This window comes from Protopterus annectens, chromosome 3.part1 (assembly GCF_019279795.1).
Source record: "Protopterus annectens isolate FY-2018-M chromosome 3.part1, PAN1.0, whole genome shotgun sequence".
NCBI classification, from domain to species: domain Eukaryota; kingdom Metazoa; phylum Chordata; order Ceratodontiformes; family Protopteridae; genus Protopterus; species Protopterus annectens.
In genome coordinates, this window is record NC_056732.1 from 85,648,851 (window position 1) to 85,675,063 (window position 26,213).

At 43.0% G+C, this 26,213-nt stretch overlaps 2 protein-coding genes across 2 annotated transcripts in view; one reads left to right on the forward strand and one right to left on the reverse strand.

Moving 5' to 3' along the window:
• LOC122797637 (putative deoxyribonuclease TATDN1) overlaps positions 1 to 11,387 on the reverse strand; it is a 280,907-nt gene extending 269,520 nt beyond the window's left edge. Inside the window, exon 1 of the mRNA XM_044066182.1 lies at positions 11,244 to 11,387. Coding sequence (XP_043922117.1) covers positions 11,244 to 11,298 — 55 coding nt within the window. The 5' untranslated portion in view covers positions 11,299 to 11,387. The remainder of the gene's footprint in view (positions 1 to 11,243) is intronic.
• Positions 11,388 to 11,400: 13 nt separating this feature from the next.
• Positions 11,401 to 26,213, forward strand: part of NDUFB9 (NADH:ubiquinone oxidoreductase subunit B9) — a gene marked incomplete in the record, with an annotated part of 311,819 nt that continues 297,006 nt past the window's right edge. Inside the window, 1 exon segment of the mRNA XM_044066598.1 lies at positions 11,401 to 11,584. Within this exon segment, the coding sequence (XP_043922533.1) occupies positions 11,496 to 11,584 (89 nt within the window).

Sequence of the window (26,213 nt, forward strand, 5' to 3'; positions counted from 1 at the left end):
AGCATTTCTTGTATGTCCTTTGAAGTTCAAATTATTTCATGACTGTCTTTGATGTTTATAATTCGGCTCCGGGCAGGCTAGATGAAGGCTTCCTGCCTATTGTTGTAACTTAAGGAATAATGACTAGAGTTTACATGTGGAATGTCTTTTATTGATATAGTTTCCCACAGCTGCAAGATAACAAAAGAATGTAGTATCTGTCAGCCTGGAAACACAAGGAAAGTGTAAAAAATGATGTAATATTTATCAGAACTGCAATAGCAGTTTAAACAGAGAGAATCAGAAGGCATTAAACATTTTTGTCTTGATAATCCAACTCACAGCACTGTCTTGCTCATATGTAAGTTATCATAGACTTGTGTTTTCTTTTACAAATAGCTAGGAACTCAAAAGATTAGACTAAGTGTTTTCCTGTGATGTCAGCACTGTACTACTGAATTATGTTAAGTATTTCTGTGTGATCTCTGAACTCTCTTGACTAGCACTGTATAGTAGAAAGTATTGTTTTGTGGTTTTAATTATTTATTATTAAATATTTTAAAACCTTTTAACTGTGGCTGGTTTGTGTAGAGATAATTTAAGCTCTTAAGAGTACTTGCATGCCTTTGGTAAAACTGTACAAAGCCACTCTAATAGCTTTAGCCCTGGGTTATACTACCAATAGGATAATAATATTGAACAGTAATAATTGGACACCCTTTTAAGGGCCTTTGAGTAGCTGATAATTATTAGTGGGTGGTGACAGCTGGTACTACCGTATAGTCTGGGTAAAAGGGGCACAGCTGGTGAACCTGTGCCAGCCTTCCCCAGAAGTGTCTGTGTGGTTGTGTAAACTCTTCTCAAAGTGTGTGTGTCAGCTACTTGGGTGGGAACATGAAGCACTGGTTGGACAGAGAGGGTGCTGGAGATTTTAGCTTGCCCACTAGGCTGAGATCTGGACCATATAGCTGTGCCAGTGGGACGTCTTATTGGGGACCTGGGGAGCAATGGAGCGACCAGCCCAGGACTGACTGTGATCTCTGTGTGCTCTTAAGGGAAATTGCACTTTACTGTGTGTATTTGTTATCCTTTCCTCATATATGAGATGCCCTCTCTGGTGTTAGTGGTGAGGATTGAGGCTCCTTGATTGCTGGGCCAGGGCACGGGCATCACAGGGGATTTCTCTTCCTCTGAGACTATTTCTAGAATGTGCCCATGTTTTCAGTAGAAGAACACTGAGATTTCTCAGTCCATCAGACAATATTATGAGCTGCTACAGAAGGAATTTCCTGAACCTGCACCCATTCCTCCAGTTTTGTCTGCCTTGGAAGATGTGTGGGTGACTGACTACAATTTTTCAACTCAAAAAACTTTAGAACAAGGTAGGATATAAATATACAAATCCAATAACAATCATCCATAAAAAGACACAAAAGGAAGACCACAGAAGTTCTTTTATTTGTTAAGCGCTTTTATATGTGGTCTTCATTGGTGTCTTTTTTCGGTTCCTACAATTTTTCTGACAGTCAGACAGCTGATCCTAAAAAGGCTGACATGATGTATAAAGTTCCTCAGACTTTTAAGTCTTTATACACTCTTCCCAAATATGACCAGGCTGCTACAGCTTTAGTTAATTTTTCCACTGCTAATACTTAATTCCAGTCCTACATTTTTGATAAGGATGGAAAGAATGTGTATGCTTCTTCAACTTTGATTTTCAGAACTTTGAATTGTCAGGCTCATATGATAAGATTTGTCCTGACTAACTGTGAAAGTATTAGGAATGTTTTGTCTGCAGTTTCTTCTTGTGAGGAAAAAACTCGATTTAAATAATTTAATTTTTCTATTGTTCAAGTCACTACTCATTGTATACAGCGTGTGTATGATTCAAGGGCTATGGCCACTGGTACTGTTCTGAACAGGTTTGCATGGATGCATTTGCAGAACCTCCCAAATGATGTTAACAATGAGAGTTAAATCTTTCCCTTTGGCTAAAGGATTAGTTTTTGGCCCCCTCTGCTGCAGAGATGATCAAAAAGTGTGACGAAATACATAAGCTAATGAAGGGAATCTCCAAGATGTTTCAGGCCTACTTTTCCAAATTTTTCATGGGATTTTCTAACTCCTCATCCAAATCCAACAGTCTCAACAAGATGCAGGTGAACAAATGTTTAAAAAGAAATGGCAAGGAAGTTCCAAGAATTCAGGAAACTCCCAAAACAAATGACAGTTTAATATTGGATGGAGCAGTGATGCAGCGGTAGAGTTGTCACCGCACAGCAAGAGGTTCTCCGGTTTGATTCTCAGCTGGGGTGCCTGCTGTGTGGAATCTGCATGTCCTCCCTGCGTTTGTGTGGGTTTCCTCCGGGTGCTCCAGTTTCCTCCCACGTTACAAGGACATGTGTTTGGAGCATTTCTCCCCGGGCCTCCACTGAAAAATGGCTCGTTCCAAGTCGGACTTTCCCGTTTAACAAATGTTAAATAAAAATAAGTAAGTCAGAATAACTATTTAAGAGACTTTGTTCCCCCTTCTACACTGGCACTCATTTTTGTCTTCCAGAAAGTCTGAATCTCCACTTTTCTCATTGGCAACAGGCAGGTTTCAGACAAATGGGCTCTGAAGATCATTCATCAAGATTACAGATGGCAATGGGAGGAAATTCCTCCTTTCCAGGGACTAATTCCTCATCCTGCACAACAGATTCTTATTTCTATCTGTCCTTTATCACACGCTGTCCCACAGAGTGATAAAATCAGTTCTCCCTTCCCACGTGGGCTTTATTCAAGGATATTTTAGTGCCAAAGACAGAAAATGTTTGGAGACCAGTTCTAGATCTTTCTTCCCTGCACCTGTTTGTGATCGCGCTCAAATTCAAAAGGATGTCACTTCACAACCTGTTACCTCTTCTTCCTTATTCATGTTTACTGGTAACACTAGATTTAAAAGATGCTTAGCATCACATTCCTAGTCATCCAGATTTCAGGTGTTTCTTAAGGTTTTGTGCATCCGGATCATATTATTTTTTCTCTGCCCTACCCTTTGGGCTATCCACTGCACCAAAAGTGCCTATCTCTAGTTATAGCTCCTTGCAGGCTACAAGGTAATCACATTTTCCATATTTAGATGACTTTTCATATCTTTGCAGGGTTTCTTCACCCCCAAAGGTATCAGGAATCTCTCTCTTTGTCTTGGGTGAGATCTCTTACACAAGCTGGTTTCCAAAAGAACATTCAAAAGTCTTTCTTGTCTCCTTCTCACAGGACTGTGTTTCTGGGATGTCAACTAGACACCACAGATCAAATAGCTTTTCTTTCATATGAAATATAGGCCTATATCTAGATCTATTTCTAGGGTTTTCCAGTTGGACTTTGGTCACTATGAGGGAATACCTCAGGATTGTGGGTCTCATTGCTTGTATGACTTTCACAATACCCCTGGCAAACTCCACATGAGAAAGATACAGTGGTATCTGAAGGCTTTCTGGTCACAGCACCAACATCCTTTATGTTTTCCAATCCCAGTGCTGGGGTTTGTCACAAGACAAATAACTTGATAGAGACAACAGATATCCCTAAAGCCAGATCTTTCCTTCTCCTTCCCTGTTCCAAACCAGTCAATCACCACAGATAACTCAGACTTTATTTGGGGAGCAGTGTCAGAAAAGATAAAAGTGCAAGGTGCGTGGGACACCAAACAGACACAAGCATACAGATGTAAAAGAGATCTTTGCCATTATCAAGGCACTCAACTCTCTGAATCATCTTTGGTCCCAGGACCTCTTCAAGTTGTTACAGACAATACCACTGGCTGACTTAAGGTTATTAACATGGAAAACAGTTTTGCTTACTGCTCTGACCTCTGCAAGAAGAGTATCTGAGTAGCAAGCTCTTATGGTAAGTCACCCCTACCTTATTTTTCTCAGGAACAGGGATTCTTCAAGAACTAATCCTTCTTTTATGCCTAAAGTGGTACCAGTGTTTACATTAAGCCAAACTAACCTTCTCTCTACTCCATACCTTGATGTCCACAGATAACTTGGGTATTACTGTGGGAGAACTATTTCAAAACAGCTGTCTATCGCTATTACCTTTTGTTACACTCACAAAAAAAAAAAAAAAAGGAAGGGTCAAGGCCCACTCTACCAGGGCCTTGGCTTCATCTATGGCATTTTGGAAAGCATTGGATTCTACAAGTATTTGATAAGCAGCAACTTGGTCCTCTGCACATACTTTTACAAAGCACTATAAGCTTGATTCCTTCTCTAGGTCTAGATTAAGCCTTGCAAACACTATTCTCCAGGGGTTACTGGACTCTTCTCTTTTCACCTCCCAAATGTAATAAGCTAGGGTAATGTACTCATATAACTAAGCTTACTGATGTAACAATCAATGTGATGAACATAGTGCAGTTATAGAAGTAAACTTACCATAACAATAGATGTTTGAATGAATACTGCTGCAGTAGTCCCTCCCCCCCCCCCTTTTTTTTGTAGGATGTAGTTATTTTTTGTTCTTCGCAGCATTGTCTTTTCAGGGCTAAGCCTCCCTGTTTGCAGGAAAGCTCTGAAGAGCTTGGTACCCAGACTTGTTTTTAGTCAGCTCAGCTCGAGCTACCTGACAGTTTGGGCACATGGAAGGTGCCCAGAAGCTTTGGAAACTGGTTGGCTGTTATATCCTTTGCAGCACAAAGCCCATATAGCTAAGCTCACACAAGAAAAGGGGTGCCCACAGCAGTGATCATTCGAATAGCTACTGATGTTAAGTTGTCCAATCTCGCCTTTGTTCTTGCTGGATGGATTCGGAGCCGATCCTTGGCTCCGACTCGGCCACTTTCTATAGCTCAAGAGCTCTTTACTGGCTCAAGGCTACCCCTTATCCCAGAATGCCCAGCGTCAGCTACCCAGATCTCGTTTGCCGCTTTAGCTGTGAGGTTGCCTCAATACTGGCTTAGGCTTAGTATAACTTTTTTCTCTATTTAAAGTCAAATATTTTACTTGAAAAATGTATATATTTTTTCTCGGTTGTAGTAGTTTGTAAGTTTCTTTAGTTGTAAACCCCTTATCGCATCCTTTGTTGTGTTTTTGTGCTGTGTTGTCTGTCGCCCCTTAGTCGCTAGGCCTTCTGTTGTTCCCTGAACTCGTTTAAGTTAGAGAGTTCTTCACTATTCCCACCCCCCCTTTAAGGACAGCCATTTAAGTTAGAGCCTTTCCTTTAAGGTCTCTATTAATGTTTAGTTTATTACTGTAGTGTGTCTTTTTGTGGTACTTCAAAATGTCTAAGGAAGTTAAAACCTCATGTTTTAAAAAGTGTGACTCATGCTGTCAGAAGATGTCTCTGACAGATGGGCACACTAGTTGTGTTTACTGCTTGGGGGCTCTGCACCTGTAGGACTCTTGCTCTATTTGTCACGCCTTTAGTCCAAGGGTCCTGCAGTAGCAGAAAAACAAGCTAATCCTCCGTGGATTGTTAAAACAGCATTCTACGGCTAAAGCATCTCAGCCAGTGAAATCTTTGAAACCAGTCAAGCAGTCGGCTCCATGTTTGGTGCCCTCTAGCACCGACAAGACTACTCCTCTGTTGGCTCCAACTGTTACTTCGGAGCCATCTTGGAGCCACAAACGAGCTAGGTATCCTTCATTGGAGCCAATTTGCTCTGTGCCTCAATCACCCTTACTTCAGAGTAAAGCCAGTCATCGCTCATCTTCCCACTCCTCTCAGTCCTCGAGGTTATCAGATCAGGATGTGGAGAGAGTGGTCAGTAGGTTGCTGAAGTCACATGCCCTTGCAAAAATGCTTTAGAGCCCGCCTCAACAGGCTTCGACTCCATCCGCTTTGATTTAGATTCCTCCTCAGACTATGCTTAGTTCAGAGCCAGAGTCCATGGACACTCCGATAGTAGTTCCTTTGGCTCCGATGACATCCTCTTCGGCTCCGACGTTGGCTCCGATTACCTCAATTCTTCCTCCCATCGAGGTGTCTGGGCACCGAAGCTCTCTTGTCAGCTCCGACGGGGTAGGTGGCATCGGACCCTTGTCCGACCCCGCTCTCCCTCTCGGAGTGTCAGCTCAGTTGAGCTCAGCTCCCACATCGGCCTCGGAGCCGTCGCCCTCGGTGCAGAGTGGGATTCCTGTCTCTTCGGAGCCGAAGCCCTCTTTGTGTCGAGACCATGACGCCTTCGAGGTCATGCGGAGAGTGCTGTCCCCACAGACGGCCCCACTATCGGTCCCATCGGCTCCGTCCCCCTCGGTGCCTGTGACAACCTCTGCTCCTCCTCCAGCCCCAAAGCATAGGGAACCTATGCCCCAGGACACCCCATTGGGTGAACCCTCTTCTTCTGAAACCTCCGCAGAGCATTCTGAGCAGGCTTTCTGGAAGAAAAAGGCAAGAGGAAGCACCAAAACTCCCCTGAGTCTGTCACCTCAGATACAGACCAGGATGAATCGGAGGGGTCCCCAAGGTCCCCCTCTGAAGATGTTTCCTTTTTGGACATCCTCGAGATTCTTAGGCAGAGGCGTAGCTGGACTTCCCTAGCCCCATCCGAGGACGAGTCTGTATACCTGGACTCATCTGGTTCCCGACCTTCCACCTCCTGGGTGTCTCCGCCTTTTGATTCACTCATGTCTGTAGTGTCTCAAAAGGCTAGGTCATTTCCAGATTCCATGGAACCTGTCCTGAAGAGACCCAATAAATTTATCACAGCTCCCCAAGACAAACAATTCTTAACTAAAGGTGTCTCAGTTGATGCCATGGTGGTAGCAGCCGCCACAAAGAGAGAGTTTGCTGAAACCTCATCTGTCCATCCACTGAATAAAGACTCTCATACGATGGACAGATATGGGAAGCAAATGTTTTCATCAGCGACCTTCTCCCTTAGGTCCCTGAACTATCTTTCCCATTTTACTATGCTTCAGAGGGATCTCCTAAAAGAGCTTGGAGACACCCTACAAGATCCCACAGCTGAGGGAGCTTCAGCCAAGGTAACTATCCTAGCTGGCGACTTTAAATTCAGTAGTCAACTCCTCCATGAGGCTTATTTCATATGCAGCCGATGGAGCGAGCAGAGCTGCAGGAACAGGAGTGGCCCTTAGGAGATATTCTTGGCTGCAGCTGTGTCAGTTTTCAGAGCGTCCTTCACAAATACCCCTTTTGATGGCTCTTTGGGCCTCAGGTGAAAGACACGCTTACCAGGTGACAGCAGGAAGGCAAGATGCTCCCTGATGTGGGAGTCTGTTTTTCCACTCCTACCAGACCATACCCAAAGTGTCAAAAGGGTGGAAAGATGTGGTTTCGAAAATCCCAAGGACCCTTGCCGGATGCACATGGTGAATTTTCCCCCAGGGGCAGAGGGGGAAATAATAATGACAGACGCTGCCCTCGTGCACAGGGAGTCCGCAAAATCAGGGTGACAGAGATACGTTCTCTTCCAAACCCAATCAACATCCCTGAAGGGATGCCTGACCGCTCAACTCTGGAGGCAGTCGGGGGGAAGGCTTTCATTGTACCCAATCGCCTGGCAAAATATTACGAAAGACAGATGGGTACTATCCATCATATCCAGAAGTTACAAGATTCCCTTCCATCAACCCCCTCTTGTTTCAGAAAAATCTATCCCAGATGTTCCACCCAATCTAAGGGATAAGGCAGTCACAGAAGTTCAAGACTGCTAGAAAAAAACAGCCATCCAGGAAGTCCCCGCAGACCAAGTAGGATCCGGAACTTATTCAAGATTCTTTTTAGTGCCCAAAAAGACAGGGGACTGAAGACCAATTCTGGATCTCAGCAGGTTAAACAAATCCGTACAAAAAGAAAAGTTCCAGATGGTAACACTGCATTCCATTCTCCCCTTTCTGGGTCAGGACAATTGGATGTGCTCCATAGATCTTCAGGATGGGTACCATCATATAAAATGGACAGATGGTCCAGGGGATTATTACGTTTCCAGCTAGGGGCCAGTCATTACCAATTCAGAGCTCTGCCCTTTGGTCTCACCACAACCCCCATGGTGTTCACCAAATGCATGGAAGTAATTATGACTCACCTGAGATGCCTAGGATTCCAGGTGTTTCCCTATCTGGACGACTGGCTCCTCACTGCTACCACCAAGCAACAACTTACAGAGGCACGAGATTATACCATCACATTCTGTGCTCAACTAGGCATCACAATAAACTTCACAAAATCTGCCTTGTTGCCCTGTCAATCTATTACATACATAGGAGTAGAGCTAGACACAAGAAAAATGATTGTAAAAGTGCCTCAGGAAAGAGTTTCCATTATTCGACAACAGGTGTCACTTCTCCTGAGGAGCAAAAGAATTCAAGTCAAATATGTTCTTCAAGCTCTAGGGTCTATGGCAGCAGCCATTCTTCTAGTTCCCTTAGCACGCTTTCACATGAGAATCCTTCAGTGGCTTCTTTTCAGACAATGGTCCTTCCAGGAATTACCCATGTCTCACATGGTGCTAATTACGGAATCTTGCAAAAGACAACTTTCCTGGTAGATGGTCTCCCCAATAGTGACTCAGGACAGACCTTTCATGGAATCCCACTTGGTTGCCACAGTGACCACAGACGCTTCCCTGATAGGGTGGCGGGGCATTATCTAGGGAAGACAATCCAAGGCACTTGGCAACATCACAAGTACCACTTGCACATCAATGTCCTGGAGATGAGAGCGGTACTCCTAGCATTGCAAGCTCTTCAAGACTCTCTCCCTGCCGGGACTATTGCAATACAGACGGACAATATGTCAGTGGTTTGGTACATCAACAAACAGGGTGGAACCAGGTCTTACCCTTTGTGCCGAGAGGCCCTCAGACTGTGGCAATGGGCGATTTCCTCCCAACATTTTCTGACAGCAACGCATATCCCTGGGACATCCAACGTAATAGCAGACAGGCTCAGCAGAGCTATCCTCATGCCTCACGAGTGGTCTCTGAAACAGGAAATTGTGGATCTTATTTTCTGCAAATGGGACCAGCCTTGCTGCAATCTCTTTGCCTCTCCCCTCAACAACAAATGCAGCAGCTAGTTCTCCCTTGTTCCTCCTCCAGGTCAGACAACCAGGGACGATCTAGTCCATGATTGGCCTCAGGGACTCCTTTATGCATTTCCCCCCTTCCCACTAATTCCAAAAGTCATTCAGAAAGCAAAATCATTGGGTTGCAAGATGATCCTCATTGCCCCCTACTGGCCTCGACAGATCTGGTTTTCGTTCCTTCACCCCCACATTCTAGCCCAGCCTTGGATTCTGGACACAGTACCGGACCTCTTGATTCATCAATCAGGCGGGCTACAGCAATCCCTCCAATCTCTCAAGCTCACAGCTTGGTTACTCCACTTCCAATCTTAGCCAGGCTCCCCAATATTTCCCCAGCAGTGCGTGATATTATTGTTTCCTCCCATAAGACAACTACAAGGAAAGTTTATGCTAGCAAATGGAAAATATTCTCTTACTAGGCAGAATCCAGGAATTTAGATCATTGTACAGCTCCTGTACACGAGATTTTGGATTTCTTAGCAGAACTGTTTCAATCTGGTGCAGCTGCTGCTACCATCAGAGTACAACTAGCTGCCATTTCAAATCTTCATATTGGAGTTTCTAACTCAAGCATAATGTCTCACAAACTCTGTAATGCCTTCATGAGAGGTACATCTCTACTTAGACTCCCAGTGAAAGAACCCCTTCCACCTTGGGATCTCAATTTGGTTCTGGCCTCCTTGATACTGCCACCCTTTGAACCAGCAGCATCATGTTCTTTGAAATTTCTCTCTTGGAAAACTCTCTTCCTAGTTGCTATTACTTCTGCCAGACGTGTTTCAGAACTTCATGCACTATGTGTTCGCCCTCCATACCTAGTTTTTCACAAAGACAGAGGTTCTCTGTGAACCAACCCATCTTTTCTACCTAAAGTTTGTTCAGAACACAGTTTGAATCAATCCACTGAACTTTCTGTCTTTTTCCCTAATCATTCCAGCAAGGCAGAATACAGATTACACCAACTGGATGTGCAAAGACAACTGCGTTTCTATCTCCATAGAACTAAAGAGATGAGAAAATCAGATCAGTTGTTCCTTTCTTCATTTGCTAACAACAAACAAGGCCTTCCAGTTTCTAAAGTAACCTTGTCAAAATGGTTATCAGACACCATTGCCCATACCTACCATTTGTGACAAAAAGATCTTCCAGCAAAACCCAAAGGTAATTCAATCAGGTCAGTAGCTACTTCGGTAGCATTTCAGTCTAGATTGCCCATAGATTCAATTTGTGCAGCAGCTACTTGGGCAGATCCTCATACATTTATTTCTCATTACAAAGTAGATGTGGTCTCCCGGGGCAGGGCTTCCTTTGGTTCCACGGTTCTGAAGAGTCTGTTCCAATGAGCCACCCAGGATTGAGGTGCTAGGGACGCTGTCCCATCCAGCAAGAACAAAGGCGAGATTGGACAACTTAACATAAAGAAGTTATGTACCTACCATAACGTTCCATGTTAGTTGTCCTTCATCTTGCCTTCCTTCTTGCGTCCCTCCCTCCTTCCCCCTTCCTCGAGGTTTGAGAGGAGCTTTTTCAATGGTTTCACTGGCTAACTTGTTTTGTTATTAGTTACTTCAAAAGCAAACCATGACACTTTACTGTACATCCTTGTTTAATAATAATAATGGATTATCTTCTATGATTATGTCTAGTGTGAGCTATCTCAAATGAGATCTGGGTAGCTGACGCTGGGCATTCTGGGATAAGGGGTAGCCTCGAGCCAGTAAAGAGCTCTCAAGCTATAGAAAGTGGTTGCCAAACCCATCTAGCAAGAAGGAAGGCGAGATGAAGGACAACTAACATGGGACGTTATGGTAGGTACATAACTTCTTTTTATGGTACGTTTACTTTCACAACTGCACTTTTTTCCATATACTGTACTGTAATTTGCATGTCATTCTTATACTACTCAACCATGCTTATATCAACGCATATTCATTGTTGTAAACCACCTTAGCTAAATTGTGTAAATTGCATCAATTTTTGTGAAGATTCTAAGATTCTTTTTTTTTCACCCAAGACTCAACTAAAAAGGAACCAAAAGCCCAGTCGGACAATACCAGTTAACAAGCTGGAAAGAATAACTACATTAAGGAGATAGATGATTGAGAGAACTGTGACTTGTATACTCTTCCATCCCTAATTATGGATGTAGCAAACTTGACCATCAGTAAGAGCAAATTACATTTTACAATGCGCATGCACGGTTATGAAACAATACTTTACATTACCTATAAATTTAAAGTGTGCCATTCCTACACTTCTAGCCGAGAAGGAAGCTGCCATGAATGAACTATCTTCCACTATCCCATCATACTACGCGATGGCAAGAAGATTCGCTGCCAACTCTTACTTCAGTTGTATATATTAATTTTAAGAACTCTTGTGTAGGACCGCTAGGAGCGCTGCAGTTATTGAACTTGTGCCGTTCTTGCAGTTCGTTCGCTTTTTCTCTGTGAAGGTGAATTCGGTCGGGAAGAAAAATGGCGGCTGCCTATCTTTCTCACCGGCAGAAAGTACTTAGCTTGTATAAACGGGCGCTACGACACATTGAGTCGTGGTGTGTATTTAGGTAATGAATCAATATGTTTTATTTGTTTGTTTTAATGTAGTGCATGTGGAGCACTTATTTTTTGCAGTGCTGTCACATTTGGATAGGTCATTGGTGGTTTGTTAATGATTGTACTCAGCCTTCATGGTGGCAAGCGATAAATTAGGACGGGGTCTCGTAGGTTATAACATAAATCCTTACTGTCATCTAGTCTAGGGTCCCATTGTTTCATGTTTTTAATTTAACTTACCTTTTGTGGTTAGCATTCCTTTTTCAGTGTTTTTAGTTCTTGGTATCGTTTTGTTTGTTTAGTTTTTAAATTCACGTTATGTAGGTATCTAATAATCTTGAGCCATGACAGTAACACAGCATTGATAACGCTTATTCTGTAGTCCAGGCTAGTCAAGATCAGCAAGCCCCCCCCGAATCTGGAAGAGCCACTTGAGGGTGGGAGTGGCCAGTGCCAGTTTGCCGATTCTTTGGTAAAGAGGCAGCCTAGCTGACTGTGCATGATGATGATTTGAGACCTATATATTATGATGATTGAGACCTATATATTATGCTGCAGAAGGACAGAGAGGTGTATTTTTAACCCATGTTCATAAGTAAGCTTGAGTCATTGGAGTGGTGTTTTGGAATTCTAGTAATGTTTGGCTGTCATGGGGCAAGTGAAATGGATGTCCAAAAGATAATCTTGATGACTGCCCACATAGTCTGGCTATTGCAAAAAGTGATCTAGAGTCACTTGCATATCTTTTTTTCCTAAAATGCCCTCTTGCCTTAAGTAATTAATGCCATTTCAGTGTATGACTATCTTCAGAGTCTGACTATTGCTCATAGTGCTATAGAATCAGTTGCATATCTTGTTTCCTAAAATTCCAGTTGACTTATTGATGACATTTTAGTGTATTAATATTAATCCTAACACTGTTTCCCAGCTGTACCCCTAAAACCCCATTTGTAACTCTGAATGTAACCCTACAGCTCACGCACCTCCAATTGTACCACAGACTCAGCGCACCATTATTGCTAACATAACTCGCAGTTATATTACTACTTTAAAGCAAATGCCTATATGCTATTAGTATAACCATTGCCCAGAGTGGAATAAATGGGCCTGACTGCCAGCACAAGGGATGATGATTATTAGGTAGTGGTGTCAAATTTAATTTTAAGTATTGAATGCTTGTCTAGTAAATTTTGTGGACAGCAGTGGCCTTTCATGGATTTGCTGATGGTTATATACAACTCGGCAGCATTGGATGGGTAGAGAAATCTTGAGTGTCTGTGGTCCACTCAGAAGGTGGAAGATTCACTTTTTTTTTTCCCCAGTCAGCAAAATAAATAAAAATGCACTCTAGCTGTAAAAGTAGAAAGTAGGTCAGAAGTATGAATCGTGCCCAGGCTGGATTTTTCATTCTGAGTAAATTTTAAACATTGTGGTATTTTCAGTCTGTGCCACTCTGAATTGTACAAAATAGTTTTTCTTGTGCTGTTGTCATTTTGTTAGAATAAATTTCATCCCTAGCTGTAGAATGCTGCTGAATAATTTTCTTCTTGCTTTTGGTTTTACAGTGGTGTAGTTGGTGTATCTGGGCAATTGGCTTATCATAAAGGAGTGAAGTTGGCATGGAATAAGTGTTCAACTGGAATTGGTGAACAGCAATGCTACGTAGAATGTAAATGCAGTTTGAACAAAACATTGCTGTTTTTCTTGTGCGTATATGCAATTTATTAAAACCTGCCTAATCAAACTGGTTAGATTGGTAACTGTATAAATGAAAGTATGCAAAATAAGTCTTTCACAGACATGTAAGATTTGCACACATGTGAAAGTCAAAAGTCTGCTTTAATTTTGTGAACTTACTGTGTAAACAAAAAAGTGTGGCCTTGATCTAGTAGTGCGCAACTTCTCTGACATGTTGCGCAAACCTTGACACAGTAGCTCTGGTATGCAAATAAACCCACTGTATGACCACTTTAATGTGAAGCTGTCAGTTGAGGGACACAAATTATTTATTATACTTGGGTGGAAAAAGAGGTGGCTAGTAAAGCAGGAAAATGGGAATGAAAAGATAAGTGAAACACAGAAGGGTACTCTATAAAGTGGAAGAGCAGGCAAGGAGAGCTGCAGAAGGATCACATGTTAACAGGGAAGAGTAGGCAAGGGGAAGCGCAGAAGGTTAACAGAAAAATAGGGAGGTGGAAGATGAGGGAATATATCGGTAGGGATAGACCCCCATTTTGTGTAGTATAAGGGGAGGAATGTAGGGAAGCAAGGGTAGGGATGACAGTTCGGGAAGAATTATGACAGAATACATATAAAACGATACATAGGAAGTAGAAAAGAAGACTATATGTGGTTACTACATTCGTTGTGTATGGAAGTTCAAGTGTAAGACTGGGGGGGGGGTCCTTCAGACATGTCAAAGCACTTAAACTTATGGACTCCAGATCCACTTCTAGTTGTCACAGACCACACTATCATGATGTGGTACCTGAACAGATAAGGGGGTATAAAGTTGTACCCTCTTTGCCGGTTGGCAGTGATTGCCTGGGTGCTATCTCTTTAGCATTCTTGGTCTCCTCAGGCCTCATGCATTCTATTAGAGCAAAGCACAGTGGCATACTACACAGATTCTCAAAGACCCCTACAAATGGGAGCTCCACGTGAAGGTCTTCCAGGACTTGATCCAAATGTGGGGAATACGTCAGCTCCTTTCAAAACGGGGAACGTAAAAAATTTTTTTTCAGGTCCACTTTGTAGCCATGCTTAGGAGATGGACACTACTTTCCCATGGTCAGGAATGTTGTTCTGTGCATTTCCACCCTTTCCAATAATTTCCAAGGTATTTCTAAAGTCTCAGAATTGTCAAAAAGCATTTTGGTAACCTTCATTTGGCCCAGGCAAAGCCCCCCCCCTTTTAATGGAACTAGCCAAGGGCAATTGCCACAAACTTCCTCGCATACTGGATCTGCTCACACAGCATCGGGAGCAAATGCTTTGCCCCAGCTTACAGCAATTGCAGCTGATAGCCTGAAGGATTTTATATTAATACCTTTTAGATGCTTGTTCCATGAGGATGTGCGGCAGGTATTTAAGAAAACAAGAAAAGAAAATCTTCCATTTACAAGTGGAAGAGGGTTTCTAGTTAGTGCCTAGTCAATAACAAGAGGTCTCAAAAGGGTTTGATCCCTCTAGGTTTTGAAATATTTGTGTGGGCTACTTAGAAATGGTTTGTCATATGTTTCTATCAAAGTGAATCTTGCAGCCATTTTCATTTGTCTGCCCATAGATCCCTCTCTTTGACCACAAAAAAGATGAAACTGTTTTGAGTGTTTGTTACATGTAAGATCTCCTTTAAAGCCATAGGATCTCAACTTTGTTATTGAAAAATTGACCTTGTCTCCTTTGAATGTGCTTGTCAGTCGAATTTATGGTTTATTACTTGTAGGACTGTTTTACTTATTTCTCTGAGCTGCAAGCTGTCATGGTGAGCCAACCCTGTCTGATTTTAACCAGAACAGGGTTGTGGTTTATGCGCTGATTCAACAACTTCTGGAATAACTGTTGGATTTACCTTAAATCAAGCTATCAGTCTCCCAGTGTTTTGTTGTGGCCCAAAAAAGAAAGGAGAAAAGATTCTACCTACCCTGGATATGCGCACAGGCAGCTCAGGTACTACTTTGACAGAATAAAGCCCTTTAGGAATGCTGAGTAGCTGTTGTTTCCTATACTGGGGGCTAAGAAGGGTCAACCTATCTCTAAGCAAGTTATTGCATAATGTTTGCTATTGTTTTATGTTACTCTCACCATGGCAGAGCTCTTCCATGCAAGGTTAAGGTTCATTGACTTGCTGCCCTTTCCTCTCCAGTGGCATATTGGAAAGGGATGTACTCCAGAAGCATTCTAGAGGCAGCAACCTGGTCCTCTGGTACTACTTTGACAAAGCACTACAAACTAGATTCCTTTTTCAAGGTCCAGACCAGGGTTTGCTAGGACCATTCCTCAGGGGCTCCTGGAACATTATTCTTTTGCCTCCCAGGTAAGGTAAACTTTGGGAATATACCCAAAAAGCCACTGAGACAGTGGAAATGATGAACATAGTACAGTTGTACAAGTCCTACTGATTTGTAACAGTAGATATTTGAATTCCTCGGTGGCAGCACCCGCCTTCCATCCAGCAAATTGTGCTTAGTTGAGGAGGGTTTCAACTTCTTTGATTTGGGTGTTGTATTTGTTTTTTTGTATGGTATTGTGACTGACTACTGATTTAATCTTGTTAGGTGACTCTGGCTTCTGGTTCTTTCCTCTTCTTTGTGGAAGTGAAATAGCCTGAATACTCAGTTCCTGTGAAAGTTAAATGCTTCCCTCTTAAGAAATGCGCCAATCAGCTGTCGCAGGTAGAGAGTAAGTGTGGAGTTTGAGCTTTTGAAAGCTGGCCAGTGTTGGGTTACCTTGGCAGGTTACCCAAAATGTCTATGAGATGGTGAGGAATTTGAACATCTGCCGTTAAGTAGGACTCTGCGCATCTGTACTTTGCCTCTACCATTACTTTTTGTATGTTAGTACATCTACTGTGGAGGGCATATCTTGTGCGCTTGTCTAATGTAGCCGCCTCCTGTCATCTTGCAGTTGGAGTGTTATTCCCAGTGTTCCCAGCCTTCCCTCTCCAGATAGGTTTCTCTCAGAGCTGCATTCATTCCAAGGCCTGAGTTACTTCTTGCAGGATTATGACACCTGTAAACTCTTGGCATAGATGCACATTACGTAGCACAGAATCTTTGAACAGTGATGTGGGAAATCATTGCACAGTAAGGAGATATGTAGATGATAATTCCACCTTTCAAGATTAGTGACTATATAGTAATGCATTACATTTAGATTTTGTCCAGTTATTGGGCCTTTTTTGTTAACTGGATTAGTCCCACTTTGCCTGTGACCTCTCTGCAGGGAAGACACAAGGTGGAATTTATACTGACAAATGGAAATTTAGTCAGGGTTACTGGAGTAATTCCCCTGTTTTTTGGCACTGCTAGTTGGTGCCAGAGGGCTGTTGCCAGAATTTCAGATTACTCTGAGATGAAGGTGATGGAGTTGTTGCTCTGAGTATGTAGGATTCTGTAGTGGAAGATAAAACTTTCTGTGGAGTATGGTGACGTGGACCTGAGACCTGGCAACACTTCTATAGTAAAGTCAGTGATGAAAGAGGGTGGAGGTGGAGCCAGGAGCAATTGAGACAGTGCAGTGGAATGTGGCTGTCAAGAGGTCATTGGAGAAGAATAGTGACAATAATGGAGCTGAAACAGCAGAAAAGACAAATGGGAAAGCTGGAGGGAGAACATGCTGCTGGTGGAGTAGCTAGTTTTAAGGATATGCTCTGTGATGGCTACAGGTACTGTGGGAGAATGAATCGGCCGAAGAACAGAATGAAGGAAGTTTGGCAGTTAAGACTGATAATAAGCAGCAGCAGGTACAAAATAAGAGAAATTTAGTAGAACGGAGTAGGGGCCAGCAGTTAGAAGATCGGGGGTAAGAATTAAATGAAAAATAAAGAAAAATCCGTTGATGGGCACTTTAAATCCTAGTCGTGAAATATTGTTGTTAAAGTAACATATTAGAGGCCTAATACATTTAGGAAATTGTTTTGTGAAGTGACTTTCAAAAAGTTTTTTTTGTTTGCCAGAAAAGTTTCTAAGTGAATGTGGAAAAAATGTTTTACAAATCCTTGGTCTGAGTTTACCAGAATTTCAATATGTAAATTAAAAGAAAAAAATGTTGGTAGTTTAGAACTACAGACATATAAAAATGAATTGAAAATATATTTTTAAAATTATGCCAAAGTGCTTGAGTTTAAAAAAAAAAATGGCTGAAAGAATATGTGGGAGTTATGACTACCTTTGAGTTTTGAGTTTAGAATAGTGCAAAGTACAGCATGTACCCAATGCTATAATGGTAAGAAGGGGATGAGGAACAACCTAGTGTGTGTGTGTGTATGTATAATATTTTATATATATATATATATATATATATATATATATATATATATATATATATACACACATAGCTAGCTGGAATTTTATAAATAGTTGTATGTCATTTGTATATCAAACTGATTTGTACAGATGCTTATGCTGAAGATGTATCGGCTGTGCACCCTGGTGGAATGAAAAGAAATGCATTATTGTAACTGAATTAAATATATATGTTTTAATAGAGGATAATGGGACAGCAAAGGTTAAAAATAATAGAAATGTGAATGAGCTGTTACATCACTACCCAACAGTGCTGAATAGGACTGGAGACGGGTGTATTGTAGCTGTCTATGCTAAATTCCTGTCTCAGCTTCAAAGGGAGATGTGAGAACCTAGAGTCAGGTGACCAGGTGAGGTCATTCTACAAGCCATCTTGGATGTTATGTAGTGTTGTCGCCTCACAGTAAGACGTTGTCCTGTTCGATTCTCAGCGAAAATGTCTTCTGTGTGGAAACGTGCGTGAATGGGTGTACCTTCGTTGAAGGTTGTACGTCAGGGCTGGCAACTTGGTATGTAAAAATCTGCTGCCAATCATTAGCGGACCGGAGTTCCACTGTGGCGACCCCTAACCGGGAAAAGCTGGAAGATACAACGATCTCTGAAAATTGAGTTTTCTGTTTTGGCGACGTAATCTCTGAGAATTGAGTATTCTGTTTTGGGGAAGCTGACTAGAAAGACTGCACACATATATAGTGAAGCTTAGTTTAGAGATTGATGTTCTGTAGTCCTGTCTCACTTTCATTCTTACATATGGGTTTGAAGACAATCCTCTGCTCCAACTCGACCTATTATAAAGCTCAAAGTCTCTTAGTTGGCTCGTGGCTAGGTAGGTATCCCATAGTGCACTAGTACAATCCTGAGATCTCATTTGCCGCGTCTCCGTGTTCAGAAGTGCATCTTGCTTGGCCGTGGTTTTATTATTCACATTTACTGATATTTCTTGAACGTTTAGCTAGTTATACTTAATATTAGTGTTGGTTATCGGTCATCTTATAGGTAGTATTTAGACTGTTTTTTGCTGTTACTTAGTTTTTGAGAATTTGTTGATCATTGGGCCCTTGTTGTTTTCTATGTGGTATCCTTCTTACTGTTTATAGAGCTCTTACACCCATGTCTAAAGAGTCCAAAGACCATAAACCTTCAGGTTTTAAAAAAAATGTGTAAAGTGCTCCCAAAAGATGTCCGTTACAGATGTCCACAGTAATTGCTTTTATTGCCTTGGAGCCATTCACTTGCAGGAAACTCGTTCCTTCTGTCACTCCTTTAGCTCCAGTGTCCTCCAGGAGCGAAAGAACAAGTTAAATCTGAAAGGTCTCCTCAAGCCTTCCTTAGAGGAAGACTTGGCAAGCTCCTCTTCATCATCAAAGTCCCATTCATCTAGAAAAGAGAAGGTCAGGTCGGCCAAGAGACCTTCTGCAGTTCTGACTATTTTGTCTGAACCTCCTCAAAAAACACAAACTAGATAAGGCTTCTACCTCCTCGGCTCCACTGTCCTCAGAGCTGGTCGATGTTGACACTGCAGTGTCGGCCCCAAGCCTTTCAGAGCCGACCACTTAAAAAATTGCATTGGAGCCGGTCCAGAGATCTTTTGCCGGACCCCCCAACCTTAAGATATCCCATTTTACAGAGATCCAAATCCCCTACCCTGTCATCCAGATCCTCCAAGAGCCTGTCAGAAGAGTCAGAAGAAGGTGTGGAGAGAGTAGTGCTTAGTCGTCTGCTTTGCCCAAATTGTTGTTTGCTTCGACCTTGTCAGTTCTGGAGCCATCTGAGTCCATTCTCACTGTTGTGGTTCCTCCTTCGAGCCTAGTCGGTCCTTCAGAGCCTGAGATTTCGGTGCCACTTGTTGTGGAACCCTCTCTTCCAGCTTCCTGCATGGCTGTCTCGGAGCTGAGTTCCTTTCTGACACCTTCGGCACCGTCTGTGGTATGTCGGCCCCGACAGGGATGCTTGGACCTGAACAACTTCTTAGGTGCCAAGTATCACTCTCGGTGCGTCGACTAGGGTGAGCTCGGACTCTACATCCATCTCTGAGCCGGTTGCTCTGGAGCCGAGGACTACCTCCGTTTCCTCGGAACCGGGGCCATCTTCGGAGCCAGAGAGATCTGCATTCGAGATGTTTAACATGCTGTCTCGGTCATCAGCTCCACGCAAGGGCACCAATACTCTTCCCCCGCAAGCACCGTCCTCTGTCTCGGTCATCAGCTCCACGCAAGGGCACCAATACTCTTCCCCCGCAAGCACCGACCTCTGTCTCGGCACCTTCTGTCTCCCTTGGCAGCAGAGACCCGCAGCCTCAGGAGCCCCTGTTGGGTGGCCCCCAGTCTTCAGTGACCTCCCCGGAGTACCCTTCTGAGGAGCCCCCTTGGAAGAGGCCATGCAAGAGGAAGCATGTAGTCTCCCCTGATGAGTCTGTCACTTCGGACACTGATCTCAAGGAGTCAGAAGGGTCCCACAAGTCGTCCTCTGTCTCCTTTGAAGACATTCTAGAGATCCTAAAGCAGAGAGGCGGCTGGCCCACTGTCGCCCCTTCTGATGAGGAGTCAGTGTACCTGAAGGCTTTCGGGTCTCAACCTTCAGCATGTTGGGTGTCTCCACCTTTTGACGAATTCTTGGACCTGGTTAGTCGAAAGATGTGGGAAACACCTGATGCCATGGAGCCAGTCCCCAGAAGACCCACAAATTTCTCTCTCACCCAAAAGAGAGAGTTTTTGTCCAAGGGCATGCCTGTAGATGCCATGGTGGTGGCAGTGGCCATTAAAAAGGAGCTGGCTGAGACGTCATCTGTCCATATGCTGAACAAGGAGTCTCGAACAATGGATACATATGGGAAGCGTATCATTTCTTCAGCGGCTTTTATTCTCGGATCGCTGAAGTATCTCACACATTTTACTAGGCTTCAGAGAGATCTCCTCCAGGAGTTGAGATACTCTTCAAGGTACATCTACTGAAGGAGTCCCTGAGAAGGTGACTGCTCGGTTGTCATCGTGAACTTCTCCATGAGACTGATTATCTATGCAGCTGACAAGAGTGAGCAGGGCAGTGGGTTCGGGAGTTTCCCTTAGGAGGCAATCCTGGATGCACTTATGTAATTTTGCTGAGCCTTTCAAGTCTGCCTTTACCAGTGCCCCCCTGTGATGGTTCTTCTTTGTTTGGACGCAAGGTAAGATACACTCACCAGGTGCTAACAAGAAGGAAAAACTCTCTCTGCCGTGGGAGTACATTTTACTGTCCCTTCTAGACCATATCCCAAGGGTCAGAGAGTTGGTAAGATGTGGTTCAAGAAGTCCAAGAGATATTTCTGGATGCACAGGGTGATTCCTCCTTCAGAGGAGGAGGAGGAGCTAATGGTAGACTTCTCCCTAGAGGCAGGGGGGGGGAGGTCTGCAAAACCAAGGTGGCCGTGATTCCTTTCGAGGCCATCCCTATTAACGCTGCTGATGTGGGGCCCGGCTGTGCTTCTCTGGAGCCTGTCGGGGGTCGCTTATCTTTGTATCCAGACGCCTGGCTAAACCTCACCCAAGACAAATGGGTACAAAGAATAATCCCCAGAGGATACTCCATACTCTTCTCTTCCACACCACACTCCCAAGAAGATCCTGGGTGTTCCACCCAATCACGGGGATCAGGCAACTGTAGAAGTGCAAAAGTTGCTTTCAGGCCAAGATGTGTACTACCATATAAAAATGGGCAAAGCATCAAGGAGTCATTTATGCTTCTGACTGGGAGTCTGTCATTACCAATTTCGTGCTCTGCACTTTGGTCTCGCCACAGCCCCCAGGGTGTTCACCAAATGTTTGGTGGTAGTGAAAGTTCGTCGTAGATTCCAAGTGTTTCGTACCTGGATGACTGGCTCCTGACCGCCACCACCAGGCACCTACTCTTACAAGCCAGAGGCTCGACCATCCAGCTCTGTTCCCAGCTGGGGATTACAATAAATTGGGAAAAGTCTGCATTATCGCCCTCTCAATTTGTGACTTTTATAGGTGCAGAAATACACAGTTGCCATGCTAGCTAGTCTACCTGCAGACAGATTTCAAAATCTCAAGCAACAAATTCAAAGTTTGCTTCCTCTACAGAAAGTCAAGGCAAAGACGGTGCTGAAATTCTTTGGGACCATGGCCTCTACCATAACTCTAGTCCCACTAGCCAGATTGCATATGCAAATTCTTCAGTGGCTTCTATTTTCCCAATGGTCCCTTCAACAAGTGCCTCTGTCTCACTCTATCCTCATAACAGAGTCGTGCAAGAAGGACCTTCACTGGTGGATTCAGCCCGATCAGCTGACAACAGGTACTCCATTCCTCCCTCGCCACCCCGTTGCTGCTGTGACCACGGATGCGTCACAGATTGAGTGGGCCTTATCTAGACAGGACTGTCCAAGGCACTTGGCAAGATCACGAGGCTCACCTGCATATCAGTGTCCTAGAGATGAGAGCAGTGCTTCTAGCATTGCAAGCACTTCACAACTTTCTTCCTCTAGGGACAATAGCAATCCAATCGGACAATGTCAGTGGTATGGTATCTAAACAAGCAAGGAGGAACCCGATCTTACCCCCTTTATCGAGGGGCTCTTTGTGTTTGGAATTGTGCGATATCTTCCCAACACTTTCTAGTAGCAACGCACATCTCTGGGACAACCAACGTGATAGCCGACAAGCTCAGCAGGGCAATCTTGATGCCTCACAAGTGGTCACTGAATTGGGAAGTAGCGGAGCAGATCTTCCGCAGATGGGGACAGCCTTGCTGCAATCTCTTTGCCAGCCTCGTCAGCGCCAAATGCAGCAGCTTTTTCCTCATCACCCCTTCTGGGGGAGTCACTGAGAGACGCACTTGTTCACGTTTGGCCCCTGAGACTCCTTTATGGATTCCTTCCCTTTCCACTCCTATCCAAAGAGATACAGAAAGCAGAGTTATTGGGAAGCAAACGATTCTCATCACTCCTTACTGGTCTCGCCAGGTTTGGTTCCTCTTTCTCGGGCTTCATCTACTAGACAATCCATGGACTCTGGACCCAGTGCCAGACCTCTTGACACGCATGTCAGGCTCCCTTCACCCCTGCCTTCACACCCTCACCTTGACAGAGTGGCTGCTCCACTTCCATCCCTAGTCAGGCCACATGATCTTTCACCTGCTGTGACCCACATTATCACGTTCACATAAACCTTCCACTAGGAAGTTACACACTAACAAATGGAGGAGGTTTTATATCTGGGCTAAAGAAAGAAATGTAGATCCTTACACAGCATCCATCCCTGTGGTGTTTAGAATTTTTGTCTGAACTTTTCCGTCAGGGATCAGCTGCTGCCACAATTAGGGTCCAATTGGCAGCGATATCTAACTTTCATTTGGGACAATGTGAACCTAATCTGATGTCCCACAGATCATGTAAAACCTTCCTTAAAGGTGCTACTTTGTTGAGACCTTCCTTTCAGGAACATGTACCTCCTTGGGATCTGAATTTCGTTCTGTCCAAACTAACTTCCCTGCCCGTTGAGTCCACACATTTCATGTCAGTTGAAGTTTCTATCTTGGAAGACTTTATTCCTAGTAGCCATCACATCAGCCAGATGGGTGTCGAGAGTTAAAAGCACTGTTAGTCAAGCCTCCTTTATTTGATTTTTCCACAAAGACAGTTTCCCCCTTCATACAAATCCTTCTTTTATCCCTAAAGTTTGCTCTGACTAATTTGAACCAAACTATCGAACTGCCTGTATTTTTTTCCTAATCGTTCCAGCACTGTAGAATACAAATTTCATCAACTTGATGTTCACAGGCAGTTACGGTTCTACCTTCACAGGACTAAGTAACTTAGAAAATCGGATCAATTGTTCGTGTCCTTTTCTGACTCTAGAATAGGTCTGCCAGTTTCTAAAGTGACCCTATCTAATTGGATTTCAAACTGTATTTCCTTCATTTACTCCTCCAATGGAACGACTCTGCCATTCAAGATTAAGGCTCATTCCACAAGATCCCTGTCCACATCTGCTGCCTTTCAAGCCAGAGTTCCAATTGACAGTATTTGTGCAGCAGCAACTTGGGCTACCCCTCATACGTTTTATTACTCATTACAAACTGGATTTGATCTCCAGGGGCAGAGCCTCCTTTTGGTTCCATGATACTCGGGAGTATATTCCCGTGAGCCACCCAAGAAAAAGGTGCTAGGGACGCTGTCACATATGTAAGAATGAAGGCGAGATAGGACTACAGAACATAAAGAAGTTATGTACTCACCATAACCTTCCATGTTTGTAGTCCATCTCGCCCTTCATTCTTATGAACCCACTCCCTTCCTGGAAGGATCTGGAGACAGGATAGTGTTGTCCTTGGTAGGGTGGAGACCTTTAATTATTCTTTCTGGATAGCCTTCCTTTTTCTTTCTACCTTTCTATAGTTTAGCAGCAAACAAGATCTGGGGGTTGTACTAGGTCACCATGGGATACCTACCTAGCCACGAGTCAACTAAGAGACTTTGAGCTTTGTAATAGGCAGAGTCGGAGCCGAGGATCGGCTCAAAACCCATATGGAAGAATGAAGGGCGAGATGGGACTACAAACATGGAACGTTATGGTGAGTACATAACTTTTTTTTTTGGGGTATTTTTTTTTTTTTTTTTTTTTTTTATTTGTATGGGTCTGTACATCCATCGATGTTAATCTTCAATATTTTCTGTAATTTGAACTCTGTGGTTTACTGTAAATATATATTTAGTATTTTATTCTTATTAAATGTATTTACTTTGACTGGTACCTTTTTAGAAGGTATTTAAGCTTTGAGAACATTTGCACATATTTATTTGGTGATAACTCTTGCCACTCCTGAAAGCTGTGCTATTTGGTCAACACTATCATTTGTATTAATTTTAACTTCAGTCATCATAATTGAATACCCTTTTAAGAGTCTTATAGTAACTGACTAGCAGTGAATCTATCTTTATAGTCTGGGCAAAAGTTAGTAAAGCAGGTAATCTGTGCCAGCGTTTCCCAGGTGTGTGTGAACATTTAAATCTGTGTGTCGGCTACCTGGGGACAAGGGACACGAAGCACTGGGTTCACAGAGCGGGTGCTGCAGAACTTGGCTAAGGACTTAACCCTACAGCTGTAATGGGGGGGGGTCTTATTGTGGACCTGGAGGGAGACTGATATAGAGAAATCCAGACCCTGGACTGAGTGTGTTCCTTAAGGGAAATTGTACTTAGTGCAAACAGCTGCATCTGGTTTATGTATTCATTTGTATTCCAGGTGCATGCTTCTTAAAGGACTAGGCAGTCTGGAGAATATGGCTGTTCAAGGAAGAAAAATTGTAACCCAAATTGTTGTTTGGAAATGGGGGACTGATTGTCCTTTCAGTAATGAAAATGTACAGCAATAAAAGAGCAAGATGAAGAACTGGTAAATCACAAGAACTGGAAAATGGTTAACTTGGGGTTGAGGGGAATAGCAAAATTAAAAAAAAAAAAAAAGCCGCAACAAGAAGGAAATGTTAAAATTATAAGGAGAGCATGGGTTTTAATGGGAGATAAATATGTACTTGTCACTAGGGGAAGAAAAACAAGGGGGATATAAGTGGAGAGAGGAAAAATTCAGATAATGAAATCTGTAAGGATTAGAGTAAAGTGGGGAAAAGAAAAACAAGTTTTTGATATTTACGCTGTCATTTAATGAGGTGTGAAAGCACTAACATTTTATTAAAGCTTTACTCTTTTTAGCCCATACTGCCATGTTTCATCCTTCATACTATTGTGTTCTTTGCTTTTAATGTAAATAGCTTAAATATGTGAGAAGACTGGTGGTGTTTTGAATGGTGTGAAAAACTGATGCAGATGGACTTGTCAGGTATGTATAGAGGCAAGTAAAAGACATTTTGATACAGGAGGCAAGTAAGACACGTTTTGAATTGATGCAGGGAGAAAAAGGTAATGTGGACAATAGTGAAGTGTGTATGTATGTTCTAGGACTGCAGTATGGGGGAGGTGTTTGAAGACTTAGAGTAATACTTAAATGTGACTTTTTTAGTTGTAATCCAAGGAAGGTGAGGCAGAAGGTTATTTTTTCATAGAATAGTATGGGAGGTTACAGGAGAGAGAAAGTAATAAAGGAAGGAAAAGGTATAAAACAAGGTTGACAGGAAATAAGTTATACAGAATATTTGCCAGGAGATGTTCCTTTCATAATTCTTGTAAAATGATTTTGTTAGAAAAAGGGCTATAAAGACAAATATAAAAATATATTCATTAGAAATTTAGAGGAGAAAAAAATGGGTGACAAAAGGAAAACCAAACAAATTGTGATTGGGAAGTAGGAGAGGACTGAGTAAAGTACAGACAGGGTTTTAAAAATTGTTCAGACATATATTTTTATAGGAGAGATGTATTGCCTCACTAAGTAAAGAAGTGAAATGCAATGAGAAGGAAATGGGAGTTCATGAAAAACAAAATGGACAATTTTAAAATGTGTGCTGGAGGAGATTAGTATTGTGCAGGAATACTTAAGACAGATGAGAATTGGGTGGAAAGAACTACTGAAAGTGAAAAACGGTAATAATAGAGTTGGTAAAAGAAGTTTCAAGAAAGGAATTGGAAAACATGGTTCAAGAAAGGAATTAGAAAACATGG